Source organism: Equus quagga, chromosome 18, assembly GCF_021613505.1.
Source record: "Equus quagga isolate Etosha38 chromosome 18, UCLA_HA_Equagga_1.0, whole genome shotgun sequence".
In the NCBI taxonomy this organism is placed as follows: domain Eukaryota; kingdom Metazoa; phylum Chordata; class Mammalia; order Perissodactyla; family Equidae; genus Equus; species Equus quagga.
Window position 1 is genome coordinate 21,513,232 of NC_060284.1, and position 16,700 is coordinate 21,529,931.

General features: G+C 38.4%; 1 protein-coding gene across 1 annotated transcript; it reads right to left on the reverse strand.

Moving 5' to 3' along the window:
- Positions 1-1,169: 1,169 nt before the first annotated feature.
- ZNHIT6 (zinc finger HIT-type containing 6) lies at positions 1,170-10,450 on the reverse strand. Its single transcript, XM_046645036.1, has 5 exons — positions 9,624-10,450; positions 8,493-8,558; positions 8,304-8,410; positions 8,133-8,218; positions 1,170-1,306 (listed from the first exon to the last, which is right to left on the reverse strand). Exons 1-5 carry the CDS (start codon positions 10,262-10,264, stop codon positions 1,199-1,201), a joined length of 1,008 nt encoding a protein of 335 aa, XP_046500992.1. The 5' UTR covers positions 10,265-10,450; the 3' UTR covers positions 1,170-1,198.
- Between the last annotated feature and the right edge of the window lie 6,250 nt (positions 10,451-16,700).

A 16,700-nucleotide genomic window follows, 5' to 3' on the forward strand; every position in this document is an offset into this window, starting at 1 on the left:
TGCAATATTCTTCCAAAAAACTTCCCACATATATTCATGTATCTAGAGATCCCCAAATTTTACATTTGAGGATATCTGCTTTTTAGTACTGAGAAATAAAATCTGATGGCAATCGTGCTGAATGGTTTCCCTCATAAAACAGAAACACATTTTATATTTGAGAAGGGAAAAGCCAGTTACCTTACATTTCAAATACATTATGTCAATTTCTAAATATTTCAGTTTCAAAATGCACCAAGGAACCATCTCATATTTGATAAACACAAGGCATTACTTTACTTCTGGAAGCCAACCAGGAAAAAGGAAAACCACTTTTACAAGTATTTATGTCTTGAAACATACATAAAATAAATGGAAAACATCTCCTTCTAACAATATAACATCTTTTGAAAAGGTGGAAGATTCATCAGAATAATGACAGTTCCGATGGTTCTTTCTTTTCAATTTATGGAGCGGTAAAACTGGAAGGGAACCTAAGAGTTTACCTCGTACAACTCCCACATCAAACAGATGAGGCCCAGAGAAAGGAACTGCTCTGCTCAAGGCCTCACAGTTACTAAGAGGCTGAAGAGGGAGGGACTCACTCAGGTTTTTTGATTCTAAATCCAGAATCCTGATTTTTGAAAGGTATTATCCAATAATTTAGTGGGCCGCTTACAGTTCTTTGGGATCCTGTTCTCCTCTGTACTAATGGGGCCTTTTTAATCCAGCACTTTCAGAAAGCAGCAAACTAATGTGTGTTGTATTATCTGTACTCAACAGATTCACTACAGAGTGAATGTTTTCAAAGTCCCCTTCTTCCCCATAGCTGGTTTACAAATAAAATCTTATTTGGAATCCTAAAGTAGAAGGGATTATAAAAGCCAAGACGCTCTGGTTACAACTGTGCAGAGGGCCTGCTCTGACTCACTGCTCTGTCCCTAAAGCCTCTGAAATACTGCCATGTATCTTGGGTCTCAGAGATACAGACACATACCCACATACAAACACATACACACACACTCCAAGCCCAAATTTTTATTAGAGTCACATGACATAAAATTAGCATAAGTTTCTAAATGCTTATTTTCAATTTGTGCAGTTATCTTGTCATCGCCCAATAACATACAGCTTACAGATCACACTCTGGGTAGCAATGCTCTACAGCAAAGCAAACCTTAAAAGACGTTCCTGACCAAATCCGAAAGAAGTTAGAAACTTACTTCTTATCAAAAAACGTTGAATTTTCTTTCCTCTTGGTGAATCCATTGGGTAGAAGTTTTAAGTTAATACCTTGCTTTCTGGCACGATTTTTCATAAAGTACATCTAATAGCCAAAAACAAATAGACAAATTAATTTTAAAATGCCTTAAATTTCAAAAGTTAATAACACAATGTTCAAAATATAACAGTCAAGATTTACTGAGTACTATGTTTCACAAACTGTGCTAAGCAGCAATATCTCATTTAACCCCCACAATACTATGAGACAGGTACTATTATCATCCCCATTTTAGCAATGAGAATTAAGGAGATGCCAACATTATACAGCTATTTCTGAGAGGCCAGGCTTGTATTCAAACCCAGGTCTGTCTCATTCCAGCTGTTGTTTTTAACCATATGCTCTAGAGGCCAAAAGGATTTCATGGGGATTTCAAAAATACAGGCCACTTAGCAATCATAGTGGCTACCTATACAGTTCTTTCTCTTTTACTGATGTTTGTATAACATAGTTGGCTGTACATATGCCTGATTTTATTACTAGGCAGTTAGCTCACTCAGGGGAAGAACCATGGCACTGCCTAGTACAAGGCCTAACCTAAAACAGCCACTACTGCAGGCTGTACAAAATGGGATATGAGATGTGTGTTACTCCACTGACCACCGGGGCTGGTTGAGCTGAGATAGTCAATTCCAGAGAACAGCGAAGGACGTAATACCATGAAGAAAGGAGAAAGATCACTCAAAGAAATGGTATAGTATAAATGCAAGTTGATGGTTAAGTGAATGGGGATCTAGAATTTGCAATGCAAAGAGTTAGACAATCAAGTCATAAGCCAAGGGAAAAGAAAGGCCAGCTATTACTGGCTAAGCGGGAAAATGATTTAAGAAAGTACATGCAATTTTTAACTTATGAAACTTTGGTTTCAGTAATGGCATTGATTACAGGGACCAACTCTTCCCCTGAAAACATCTAAGGATGCCAGATAATGGGGGAAATATATACACATAATAAAATATAAAATATATTTAAAAATCACCTTAAAAGCACTGAAGAACTGACAGAAACAGGTTGGAAAATACAGGACAATATTTAATGAAAAGTGAAAACTCAGCTAAGTAAAGCAATGAAGCCACTTTTGCTAATTCTGGCAAATACTGGCTGCCCCTTTCAACAGCTTCCTCAGCAAGTGGGTCAGCGTCAAGACCCAGCAATCTTCTAGGAAGCTTCTGCAAATGAAGCTGAGTCGCACGGTAATACAACCTCAGCATAAGAATGAACCAGAAATAAACTCCACCTCCAGAGCATGCTAGGAAATTTGTATTAGTGTGACTAGAACAGGAAAAAAGAAAAAAAGGAAAAAAAATCCATTAGAAGTTGTGGCCATGGGCCAGCCCTTGCTCAGATTTGAAGTGATTTGCCTTGCTTGTGTGGTCAAGAGAATCACACAGCTTCAACTTGGTTTAAGATAGGTGCAGATTTGCAAAGTTCCCAGGTACCTGGTAGAATAAAAGAACGTCCGCTTGTCTTGGTCTTCAAAAAATTCTCACAAATAATTTTTTAAGGGAAAAAAGCAGTACTTGATAAAAAAAATAAGCATAAACAATACAAGAAAACAAGGCTCAGTGAGCAGGAACCAAAAGAGAAAAAAAAAGGTACCTGAAAGCTCCCCATATTTTCAGACATGGAAATAATCATACACAGATTATAGAACTCTGCAAAATTCAAAGGAATAAAAGAAAGCTTGAAAATACTGTGAAAAGAAACTATAGAAAGTGTCTCAGCAGGTTTTTAAAAGAATGAAACAAACCAGAAATTTTCAGAATGCATTATAGAGATAAAAAGATGAAAAATTCAGAAGAAAGGTTAAAGGATAGGTAAGATGTAGGGAAAAGGCCTAAGCCACATTTAATGGTCATTTTAGAAGGAGAAGAGACAAAGAATAAGGCAGAAATAACATTTTACATAGTAATCAACTGATAATTTCCCAGAACTGATGAAACACACTCCACAAATTCTAACAGAAACCTAACAATTCTCAACTAAGATGAATAAAAAGAAATCTGCATTTTGCCATTATAGTAAAAATGCAGGGGGGGCCAACCGGTGGCGCAGCAATTAAGTGTGCAAGTTCCGCTTCGGCGGCCCAGGGTTCACTGGTTCAGGTGCGGACATGGCACCACTTGGCAAGCCATGCTGTGGTAGGCATCCCATATGTAAAGTAGAGGAAGATGGGCATGGATGTTAGCTCAGGGCCAGTCTTCCTCAGCAAAAAGAGGAGGATTGGCAGCAGATGGTAGCTTAGGGATAATCTTCCTCAAAAAATAAAAATGCAGAAATACAAAAAGAATTCAGCCAAAGAAAAAAGATTTCAAAGTCAGTTTAACAATGACAGATGACTTGGGGCCAGCCCAGTGGCATAATGGTTAAGTTTGTGCACTCCACTTTGGCAGCCTGGAGTTTGCAGGTTCAGATCCCGGGCACAGACATACACATTGCTCATCAAGCCATGCTGTGGCAGTGTCCACATACAAAACAGAGGAAGACTGGCACAGATGTTAGCTCAGTGACAATCTTCCTCAAGCAAAAAGAAGAAGATTGGCAACAGATGTTAGCTCAGAGTCAGTCTTCCTCACTGAAAAAAAAAAAAAAAAGATGATGACTTTACAACAATAACAATGGAAGCCATAAGATAATGGAACAATAATTTTGAACCCAGAATTCTATAGAGGAAAATCATTTAAGAGTGAGGATGAAATAAAAATTCAAACAAAAACCAATAGAGTAATCTAAGAGTTGGCAACCAGCAAACCCTCCCTAAAGGATATTCTAAAGGATGTACTTGGGGCAGAAAGAAAGTGATCTCTCAGATGGAAGGTCTAAGATGATGGAAGGAATTAAAGAGCAAAGAAAGTGGGAAATATGAAGATAAACCAAAATAAACACTGACTGGATAAAACAGTAATTATTGCATGGAGATTTAAAAATGACAATTTAAATACATGAAAACAATAAGAATAATCAGTAGAAAGTTAAAGGGAATTTAAGTGTTCTAAGGTAACTGCTGGTAAACTAGGGCCAAATCCTGCCTTCTACCTATTTTCATAAATAAATTTTGTTGGAATACAGCCCCATCCATTTGTTTATGTACTTTTTATGGCTGCTTTCTTGCTACAATGGCAAAATTGAATAGTTGTGACAGAAAGCATATGGCCTGGAAAAAAATATTTACTATCCGGCCCTTTACAGAAAAACTCCTACTCTAAAGTCCCTGCATTGTCTAGGTACAGGGGTAAGGTATCGATTAACTTTAGATACTGGTAAATTAAGTATGCATGTTGTGACATCTAGTCTAACCAATGAAAGGACAGAAAAAGGGTTTATAACTTCTAAACTGGTAGAAAAATTCAAATGATAAAAAAAAAAAATATCAGTCCAAAAGACAAAAAGAAAAAACAAAACAAATGGGACAAATAGCACAAATAAAGCGACATGTTTAAAGTCAAATATATAGGTAATTTTACTGAAATGTACGTGAACTTAATGATTTAGTTAAAAGTTACAGATTATCAGACTGGAGTCAAACTAGAACCCTACTATATGGTACTTAGAAAATACATATCCAAAACATAAAGTAACAGAAAGGCATAAAGGAAAAGTAGAAAAAAATACACCATGCAAATACCAAGCAAAGGACTGGTATAGTTTGATCAATATTAGACAAAGTAAACAAAAAAAAGGATAAAAAGGGTCACCACATAACACCAAAGGTTAAAATACCGAGAAGCAATATATCCTGAGGTATGCGTTTAATTATTTAGCCTTAAAGTACATAAAGTAAAGCTAACTGAACCACAGGGGGAAACATACAAATCCTTTCAATTTTACCTACTGGGAAACGTTAACATACCTCTCTCGTTACCATACCTCTGATGGAACACACAGACAAAAAAAATCAATAATGTTATAAATAATTTGAATGACATAATTAAAAAACTGACCTAAAAGGGATATATACAATACTATATTCAGCAACTGCAGAATACATTTTTTCCCCCAAGCAAACAGAAAACTTGACTATATGCAGGGCCATAAACACAAGTCTTAACATATTTTAAAGGAAAAAACTCAGAAAGAAAATGTTCTCTGATCACAATGCAATTAAGCTAAAAATTAAAAAGGATATAACAAGAGTCAGAAGGACACTAACAAAATAGAAAAGCAACACATAATAGCAATTATCTAGAAAAAAAAGAAGACACAAGAAAACAATATCACAAATGAAATTACTACAATTCTTACAAACATATAAAGGAGAATGTTATGAAGAACTTTATGGCAATAAATTTGAAAACTTATGTCAAATGAACAAATTCTTAGAAAAATGTAATCTACTAACGATGACTTAAGAAGACACAGAAAACCTGAACAGTCCCACAAGTAGTAAAGAATATACCTCAGCGGCCTAAACTCTAAGCCCATATCAGTTCATTAATAAATTTTACCAAACTCTAAGGAAGAAATAATTCTGATATTAGTCAATGCATCCAAGAACAAAATGGGAACGTTCCCAAATAATTTTATGAAACTAGAATAATATTGACAAGGAAACCTGAGAAGAATATGAAAAAGGAAAATTAGAGGTCAATTTCATTCATGAACAGAATACAAAATGAAATGATGATGTGGACACACATAAAATGTGAATTCTGCAAAGTATGAAAATACACCATGCAAGTTTAGCTTAAAGTAGAAAACCAATTAAAAGATTATTTATATTCTTATTATTAGAATATTATAGATTAAAAGAACAAAAATGAAACAAACACAGAAAAAGCATTTGATAAAATATAACCACCATTCATAATGAAATCTATTACCAAACTAGGAATAGAACTTCCCTAATCTAGACATCAAATTCTATCTACCAAAAATTTAAGAGCAAACATCATGGTACAATCTTGAAAATTTTTCCTGTATGATCAGAAGTTACAAAACAAAGATGTACAGAAGAGTTAACAAAGCAGGTCTGAGACTGTTATCTTTTGAAGGTTCTGCTTGCAAGGCTGGCCCTTGGCTGGTGTCAGGGAATTTGACTGACTGGTAAACGGTTCCCTGCACTGACATAAAACATTTCCTAAAATGATAAGAGTGATTCAGTGTGTCTCAATTGTTTGTATACACATGTGGTTTTATCTGCTTTCCTTCTGGGAGTCTGGAATTTGGCACATGCTAGGCAGAGGGTGCTTCTTCAACCAGCTCCCAATAAAAACCCTGGGCAGTGAGTTTCTAATGAGCTTCCCTGATAGACAGTACTTCACACATGTAATCACAACTCATTACCAGAGGAATTAACAGTGTACTGTGTGACTCAATGGGAGAGGACTCTGGGAAGCTTGCGACTGGATTCCTCCAGACTTTGCCTGGAATGCTTTCTCCTTTTACTAATTTTGCTCTGTATCCTTCCACTGTAATAAATCTTAGCCATGAGTACAAGTGTATGTTGAGTCCTGTGAACTCTTCCAGCAAATCATCAAACCTAGGGGTGGACTTGGTTTAAGACAGGACTTACAACACAAACATCTACTATCATCACTAGTGTCTGATGTTGAACTGGAAGTCCTAGCTATTCCAAAAGGCAATAAAAAGAGATTAAAAAGATAAGGATAGAAAGACAGAAATAAACTGTGATGAATTGTTTATAAAGAAAATTTCAAAGAATCTATAGATAAGGTGCTGGGATAGACTTAAATTCTCACTGTAAAATAATGCTCACTATAAAATAAACAACAAAAAAATCTCATTCCTAAATACTAGAAAAGAGATAATAAAAATTTTTTTAAAAATGTTACTGAAAATAGCATGAAAAAACAAAGTGCCCAAGAATAAATCTAACAAAAAATGTGCGAGACCTCCACTGAGAAAATTATAGAGAGATATTAAAGGACCCAAATAAAGGCAGAGATACAACACAGTCAAGGCTTTAAAGATTCATTGCTGTAAACAAGTCCAATGACCCAAGTTACTCTATACAATAAATGCAACCCCAATTAAAATTCCCAGGTGGGGAAGGGGGAACTATATGTGTTATAAATACCTTCTATTCTGTGGCTTGTTTTTTCACTCTAGTGTCTTTTGGTGAACAGATGTTCTTAATTTTAATGTAGTCAAATTTATCATATATTTCTTTTATAGTTAGTATTTTTATGTTTTTGTAAAGAAATCCTTCCCTACCTTGAAGTTATGAAACTATTCTCCCATAATTATTTTTTAAAAGCTATATAGTGTTCCATCTCACATTCATGTTCAAACTTTCAAAAAGCAAACATGCTCAAACCTGTGCCATGGCTCCCATTTTCACTTAGAATACATTAGGGGCCCTCACCAGTTCCTCTAACTTCATGTTCAACGTTCTCCTCTTCACTCAACTATCCTTGTCACCTTGCCTCTCTTTTAATCTCTCAAACACACCAACCTTGCTCCTGATGCAGTCTTTACTTTTGCTTTTGTCTCTAGCTGGAATAGCCTTCCTCCAAATGTTCACAGGACTGCCTGTTGCTCATCATTCAGATAGATGCTTAAACGTCATCTCTCAGAGAAGCTTCTCCTCACCACTGTACTGAAAATAGTACCCTCACAACCTCCCCACAACAAACATCATTTTCATTTTCTTTAATCTCCTGTGCCATCTTTATTTTCCACGTGCACTTAACTCTGTCTGAAATTATCTTTGTTCCTCTACTTATCTCCTGGCTCTCCTCCTACAATACAAGCTCCATGAGGGGAACGACTTTTTTTGGTTACGGCTGTATCCTTAGCAACTGGAACAGCCCCAGATCATGGTGGCCACTTAAAACATCTGTCGAGTGAAAAAGAAAATCTAATTGATTAGAAGGAATTCTTACTGGAAGGGATGAAAAGAAATACTTACATGTTTATTGCTCATTGGTCTTTTCAAGAAAGCATCTCTAGAAATATGGTCAGCTGTCCTTGCTACATCTTCCAAAAATCGATAATCTAAAAATTTCAAAATAGAAAAATAAATAAATGACATATGCAAATGGCCAGGAAGTATCAACCTACTATGCATAGGATGGCTTACCACTTAGAAGATTCATTTCAGTAAACTGTTGTATTGAAACATATGCAGTTTTATCTCGAACTCCATTGCATGTCATTTCTGCTTTGTGTTTCTTTACACAGGACAAACTGAAGAGACAAAGAAGAGGTACTTTTATACTGAGGGAAGAAGGGTACAGACAGAAGTAATAAGGTAGGAAATTACACATACCTGCAGGAGTATCGCAGACAACGTGGACATCTGTACTTTGCTTCTTCTGTACCACAAGTTTCACATCTACAAAAGCCCATATGAAACTTAATAAATTATCAAATATTAACTCTATTTATTTATTTATAAACTTTTACTGCTGAGTCAATTACTCATCATGATCAATTTACAGATATGTAGTCACGGTGAATAAAGCACATGCAGGAAGTGATGAAATAACTTGACAGCTGTCACACATCGCCAGAAAATTCTCCTCTACGAAACCACCTCCAAACGACAACCACATTTACAATGTTGTTAGTGATATGTAATTCAAGAAAACACGTATTAAATTTTAAAAGATCATCTCACTTTAACAGGAGCTATGTTTAGATATCTTAAACACACACAGACCAGAAAAAGAACATAAGACCCAGTCAAATTTAGAGAGTAGCAGTGAATCTTTTTCCTCAACTCTACACCCAACCTAGAATGGGCATCAAAATAATCTAGAGATGCTATTATCCAATATCTGTCTTAACTGCTCTTCCAGGATCTTGGGATACTGACAACCAAACTACAGCCACTTCTGTTTGGTCCTTGTGCTCTAGACAGTAATAGTCCCAAGAATCTGACCACTGTTTTTTTCAACTATGCTGTCACGTAATCACACACCATGAGGAAAACAATCAAAAGAGACAAACATTCAGAGTACTCATAAAGAAACTAGACAATTGGGCGAGTTCAAGTGTATTTTTGTCTAATTTTAACTTAATCCACTTTGTTGTTGCTGGTTTTATTAGACTTTTTCATCTCTATCCTCTGTCAAAGGACTATCAACTCAAGAGCATATTAAGTCAAGCCAGAATCTGGTCCAAGGGTTTTCTGGTCCCCAGATTTTCACATCCTTACCTGCCATTGGGCACTACCAACCTCACATATTTTCACTCATTTGTTGTCATCTGACTCTCTTTGCAGGGAAGACCTCGCTTCCCAATTCCCCCTCCTGCCCTCCCACCACGCAGGACCAAGGGACCCAAACTTTCACTTATTTTTCATTATCCCACACCTGCTGGTGGTGTAGTTTCCTTCAATCTGAACAACACAGGACTCCACAGCTTTATTCCCCCAATGGAGCTCTCCCTGCCCTACCTTGACATGGCCAGTTTCCGCTTGGAGCCCACTGGGGGATTCACCTGAGGCTCTTCTTTCACGTTTGTATCATCCATCACTTCCTTCTTCGGGAAATACTTCTCTTCTTTTACACACACTTCGTCCATCATTTCCTCTTTTATGTTCCGAACAACAAATGCCTCCTCCTGTTTTATCTCCAAGATACCCTTCTTCTCTTCCTTCACTTCCAGCCAGTCCATTACCTCTTCCTTCACCTTCACTTTCTCTTCCTTTACCTCTGGTTCATCCGCCTTCTCTTCTTTTACCACCAAACTACTATCCATCTCCTGCTTCACCTCCAATGTGCCTGATTTCTCCTCCTTTACCTCAGGCCCATCCTCCACCTCCTGCTTTATCCACTGGCCATCCAACATACCTTCTTCCACTTCCGACCAGTCCATAACTTCTTGCTTCACAGCTGTTAGGTCCACACGCATGTCCTCTGCCCTTTGTCCACTTCCCTCCTCTCCATCCCCTGTCTTCCCCATTCCTATCAGTCCATCCCTCGCCTCTCCACCGCTGGCCTCCTCCCTCCCCAACTCCGGACTTCGCCGCGCCCCCTCAGCTACCCTTTGGAGACCGCCTCCCGACGTCCCTTCATTCTCAGCAGCAAAATCCATCAGCTCACGACCCCTGGCCTCCGCTGGCACTCTGTCCTTCAATGGAGCTAGTCCACGCCAAGTGGAATGAATTAGGGACGGGAACACCAACAGCGGCACACGTGTGAAACCGAGAAGCTGCAAGCAGCGCACGCCGGCCAAGCAAGAGCCCCCAATTGTCGTAAAGCAACGCTTCTGCGCCTTGCCTCTTCACGACTCTGCTCTTTACGGCTCTTTACGAGCTCTTTACGGCTCTGCGGCGGTCTGGCCCAGATCCTCTGAGTCTGCGTGAGGCCACGCCCACCGTGTACCCGCCTCCAGGGCGGGGCTTCCTCAAACCCTTCCCCCCGGGGAGGCCTCCTCGGCCGCTCTGTTGGAGCGGGGTTCATGCTCTTCTCTGCAAAGAGAGTGGAAGAACCTGGCCGAGGGGAGGGGAGAGAAGCCCTCATAGGCTTGGAATGGGAAAACTCACTCTAATCTGTATCAACGGTTAAATCTAACCTTGTATGAAAATGGAAGAAACACCTACTGTTACCCGTCTTCGAGCTTCAGAGTCTAAACCTGTACACTAGAGGCGGTGGTATTACAAATCTCAGCGTTATTGTGAACATTAAATGGAATCGTGATGGAAATCAGCTAGCAGTGACTGAAACAAACAGTATATGATGACTGTTACTACTGTGAATCTTGATAGGTTTCAGGTAGGAAAGAGGGCATTAATTTTTATTCTTCCAATTCTTTGTCAGTAACGTCCACGTCAGCCAGTTTCCCATTTCCAGCATCCTGCAGGATTCTTTCTAAGAGAATATATAGATCCCTATGTAAAGACTGGGCCAAAAGTCCAATCTCCAGGACTAGAAGATCAGAAAAAACACACATACAAAAACAAACAAAAAAAACCCTTGCATCTGTTTCAGTTACTTTTAAAAATGATTATTACATACTGAGCATTAGGCATGTTCACTTAATCTTCACATCATGTCTGTGAGATTTTTATTTTTCTTGCTGTATAAGGAGACTTCAAAGGAATGGCTCTTACCTGTGTGCTGCTTTGTGCTACCCCCTCAAACCCTGCTATAGTTTGCAGGGCTTTTAGCTGTTATCAGTCTTTCACAGTTGGTTAAGGAATGGGAATTTTGAATGGGTGAGCAGAGTGAGGAAGAGAGGTACCTGTGAAACCTTAGTTGGGGCAACACAGATTGTGCGGCACTGGAAGAAGCATTGAAAAAGGGCCCCTTTTTCTAGTGTAAAGATGTAATCTAGCCTGAAGATCAAGTCAGGGACTTTTGACTGGGTGGACACATGGTACTTCTAAGTATCTCCAAAAAGATGCTGTCTATATCCTCTGAAAGCTTCTTTCTCACAACCCCATAAGAAGATTATATTAAACTCTCCCAACTTACCTCAACACCTGCAACCTGAAAGCAGCAAGCAGCAAGTTTAACTAGTCAGAATAACGCTTGGTCCTAGAGTCCTCTAACAGTAGTGACTCAATTGTTGGATCCTTCTAAAGGCTGTCAATTATGATTTGGCCTCCTGAATCATGATTTATTTGTTTGGTCTAAATTATGCTTTTGCCAATAATAGATCTAGCCAATTCTTTGGAAGCAGTTGCTTGTGTTGTAATACTAGGCCCATCCAAATCACAGGATGCCATGCTCCCTGCTAAAGAAGAACCACACCCAGAACCAACCTGTGGTTTCTTCCCCAACCTCTTATTTCTGTGTCCCAACCTCAGAACCCAAGCCCAGGAAACGAGTCTGGCTCCTGATCACCTATAGGATGAAAAAATGTAAGCTGCTCAGCAAGGCCTCCAAGGCCTTGGTGACGAGGCCTCTGATGACCTGTCTACCATCTCTCCCTCCTTTCTCATCAGAATGGATACACTCCAGCCATACCTAACTTATCTGATGTTCCCTGAACAGACTACACGTTTTCATTCCTCTGTCTGGAAAGCTCTCCTGCCTTGTCCCCCTGGCCCACTCCTACTCATTCTTCAAGTTAGCTCCTCGGTTCCAGACTACCGCAATAAGGCAAATATCGCAATAAAGCAAGTGACACAAAGTTTTTGGTTTCCCAGAGCATATAAAAGTTACATTTATACTATACTGTAGTCTATTAAGTATGCAATAGCATTATGTCTGGAAAAAAAAAATGTACATAGCTTAATTAAAAAATACTTTAGGGGCCGGCCTGGTGGCACAGCGGTTAGGTGTGTGTGTTCTGCCTCAGTGGCCCAGGCTTCGCCGGTTTGGATCCCGGGTGCGGACGTGACACCACTTGACACACCATGCTGTGGTAGGTGTCCCACATGTAGAGTAGAAGAAGATGGGCATGGGTGTTAGCTCAGGGCCTGTCTTCCTCAGCGGAAAGAGGAGGATTGGCAGCAGTTAGCTCAGGGCTAATCCTCCTCCTCCTCCTCAAAAAAAAAAACTTTATTGCTAAAAAATGCCAGCCATCATTTGAGCCTTCAGCAAGTCATAATCTTTTTGCTGTTGGATGGTCTTGTGTTGATGTTGATGCTGCAAATGAGATTTGAAACCAAATAAGCTTTGGCTTCAACTTAAATTCACCAGCTGCATCAGCCTCTAATAGGAGAGCCAGGCTGTCCTTTGAAGCCAGGCATTGATTTCACCTCTCTAGCTACAAAAATCCTAGATGGCGTCTTCTTCCAATATAAGGCTGTTTCATCTACATTGAAAATATGTGGTTTAGTGTAGCCAGCTTCATTAGTTATCTTAGCTAGATCTTCTGGAGAACTTGCTGAAGAAGAAGCTTCTTCAGAAGCTGCAGCTTCTTCACTTTGCACTTTTATGTTATGGAGACAGCTTCTTTCCTTAAACCTCATGAACCTACCTCTGCTAGCTTCAAATTTTTCTTCTGCAGCTTCCTCACCTCTCTCAACCGTCATAGAATTGACAAGAGTTAGAACCTTGCTCTGGATCGGGCTTTGTCTTAAGGGAATGTTGTGGCTTGTTTGATCTTCTATCCAGACCACTAAAATTTTCTCTGTATGTGCAATAAGCCTGTTTCACTTTCTTATCATTCATGTGTTCAGTTGAGTAGCACTTTGAATTTCCTTTAAGAATTTTTCCTTTGCTTTCACAACTTAGCTAACTGTTTCGTGCAAGAGACCTGGTTTTCAGCCTATCTCGGCTTTCAACGTGCCTTCCTCACTAAGCTTAATCATTTTTAGTTTTGTTTTAAAGTGAGAGATGTACAATTCTTCCCTTCACTTGAACAGTTAGAGGCCGTTGTAGGATTATTAGTCAGCCTAATTTCAATATTCTTGTTTCTCAGGAAATAGGGAGGCCCGAGGAGAGGATAAGAGACAGAGAGTGGCTAGTCGCTGGAGCAGTCAGAACACACACAACGTTTATCAATTAAGCTTGCTGTCTTAATGGGAGCGGTTTGTGGTGCCCCGAAACAATTACAATAGTAAAATCAAAGATCACTGATCGCAGATGACTGTAACAAATATAATAATAATGAAAAAGTTGTAAATATTTCGAGAATTACCAAAAGGTGACAGAAAGACATGAAGTGAGCAAATGCTGTTGGAAAAATGGTGCCAATAGACTTGCTTGGCCCAGGGTTGCCACAAATCTTCAATTTGTAAAAAATGCAATCATCTGTGAAGTGTGATAGAGTGAAGTGCAATAAAGCGAGGTATGCCTGTATTGTCAGTCTGTTTGATTATGGGTATATAATAGTGTTTTGTGAATTTACTTTGCATTTCCTTATGTTTAATGATGTTGAGCATCTTTTCATGTGCTTACTGGCTATTTGTATATCTTCATTAGTGAAATGTTTATTCAAATCTTTTACCTATTTTTAATTGAGTGGTCTTTTTATTATCAAATTGTAGCAGTTCTTCATATATTATAGGTAAAAATCTTTGGTAGACAGCTATCAAAATGTTCCCCAGTGATCCCCACCCTCTGTATTCGTACCAATATGTAGAACCTTCCAAAATTATCCCAAGATTGGTCTCTGTTACCAATAGCACACAGAAGAAGTAATATTATGTTACTCCCAAGATTAGGTTTGAAAAAGGCTGTGGTTTCTGTCTAGGCAATTGTTTTCTTACCCTCTCTCCTAGATCACTCACTCTGGGGGGTGCAAGTTGCCATGTTGTCAGTAGCACTACAGAGAGGCCCATGTAGCAGGGAGCTGAAGTCTCTGGCTGTTATAGGCTGAACTGTGTTCCCCCAAATTCTTATAATGAAGCCATAGCCCCTACTACCTCCAAATGTGGCTGTATTTGGAGATAGACCTTTAAAGAGGGGATTAAATTAAAAGGAGGCCATTTGAGTGGGCCCTAATCCAATATGATGGATGTAGTTATAGGAAGAAGAAATTTGGACTCAAAAAGAGACACCAGGGATGTATGCACACAGAGAAAAGACCATGTAAAGACACAGCAAGAAGGCAATCACCTACAAGCCAATGTGAGAGGCCTCAGAAGAAAGCAAACCTGCCGACACTTTGATCTTGGACTTCCAGCCTGCAGAACTGTTAGAAGATAAATTTCCATTGCTTTAGCCTCTCAGTCTATGATATTCTGTTATAGCAGCCCTAGCAAACTAGTACACTGGCCATCTATCAGCAAGGAACTGACACCTGTTAACAGCCATGGAACTGTACTTGGAACATTGTACATGTAACAAGTCTTGACATGACTGCAGCTCTGGCCAATAGCTGCACCCAGATTCTTCCTACTAAAATTGTGTGAGATAATAAATATTTGTTGTTTGAAACAGCTAAGTTTTGGGGCAGTTGCTCCACAGCAATACATAATTAGTACCAAGTCGTTGTATGGTTTTCAAATATTTTCTCCCAGTCTGTGGCTTGTTTTCATTTTCCTAATTATGTCTTTTAAAGAGCAAAAGTTTTCCATTTCAATGAAGTGCAATTTATCAGATGAATTGTACTTTTTGTGTCCCACTAATAAATTTTTGTCTAGCCCATGGCCCCAAAGATTTTCTCCTATGTTTTCTAGTATTATAGTTTTAGCTCTTACATTTTGGTCTATGATCCATTTTGAGTTTTTTGTTTGTTTATAGGGTAAAATAAGGATTTGAGTTCTTTTTTTGCATATGGATGTATCATTGTCCAAGCACCATTTGTTGAAAAGATTATCCTTCCCCCTTGAATTGCCTTGACATTTTGTCAAAAATCAAATGACCACAAATATAAGGACTTATTTCTGGACTTTCTATTCTCTTTCATTGATCTATATGCCCATGTTTACACAATACCACAGTCCCTTGATTACCATAACTTTATAGTAAGTTTTAAAACCAGGTAACGTGAATCCTCCTAATTTGCTCCTCTATTTCAAAATTGTCTTGGCTGTTGTAGGTCCTTTGCATATACATATAAATTTTAGGATCAGTTTATCAATTTCTACAAAAGAGCTTGCTGGGATTTTGACAGGGATTGTGTGGAATATACAGAATAATTTGGAAAGAATTGGCATCTTAACAACAGTATGTCTTACAATCCATGAAAATGAATGTCACTCATTTATGTAGATTGTCTTTTATTTCACTTAAAAACGCTTTGGAGTTTTTAGTGTACAAGTTTTTGTATGTCTTTTGCTAAATTTATTCCTAAGTATATTATTCTTTTTGATATGATTTTGAAAGGAATTATTTAATTTCATTTTTGTGTTTTTCATTGCTAGGATATAGAAATACAATTGACATTTGTATATCGAATTTGTGTCTTGAAAACTTACTAAAATCATTTATTATATATTACATATATATAGCTGGGTTTAATTAGCTAATATTTTGTTTAGGAATTTTCATGTATGCTTATGAGGGGTATTTATCTATAGCTCTTTTTTCTTGTAATGTCATCAGGTTTTGTTATCAGGGTTCTCTCCGTATTCTTTAACTTTTATGTTTCCCATCTCTTTATTGCTTCCAGATACTTTCTGGGAGAGTTCCCCAACTAATTTCTACCTTACTAATTTGTCATTTGATGCTATCCAATCTGTTAGTCAACCCATCCACTAAGTTCACTTCAATCACTATATTTTTCATAGCCTGTATTTCCAGCTTCTAATTGCCTCATGTTGCTCATATTCTCCCTTGTCTCTTTGGAGGTATTTCTCTTACTCATTTAAAATTTCTCACTTTCCTTCTTTTTTGGTCCATTAATTCTGCTCCTCTAGTACAAATTGTCCAGTTTTCTGAAAAATATTTCTTTTATGGAATTGTACTCCTCAGATGTTGTAACATTTTCCCCCGTGACCTCACATTCCCTTGGGAGCATCAGCAACGTTAGCTGTAATTCATATTGAAAGGGAGGATCAAAAGTCTGAGACTTGGACTGTGATTCTTCTGGTGATTTTTTTCTTTTTTGAGGGGGGCAGGTGAAGGGGAGAGTGGATGAGCCTTACCACAGAAAGCCTCTGGTGCTACAATCTGGGCTCCACTACTCTCAG

Excerpts from the sequence above, each read along its gene's own strand:
- ZNHIT6 (XM_046645036.1), bottom strand. The coding sequence starts at position 10,264 with ATGGATTTTGCTGCTGAGAATGAAGGGACGTCGGGAGGCGGTCTCCAA. Across the intron at positions 8,411-8,492 it reads TGTCTGCGATACTCCTGCAG|TTTGTCCTGTGTAAAGAAAC; the intron begins GTATGTGTAATT and ends TTGTCTCTTCAG. Across the intron at positions 1,307-8,132 it reads GACCAATGAGCAATAAACAT|ATGTACTTTATGAAAAATCG; the intron begins GTAAGTATTTCT and ends TTTGGCTATTAG.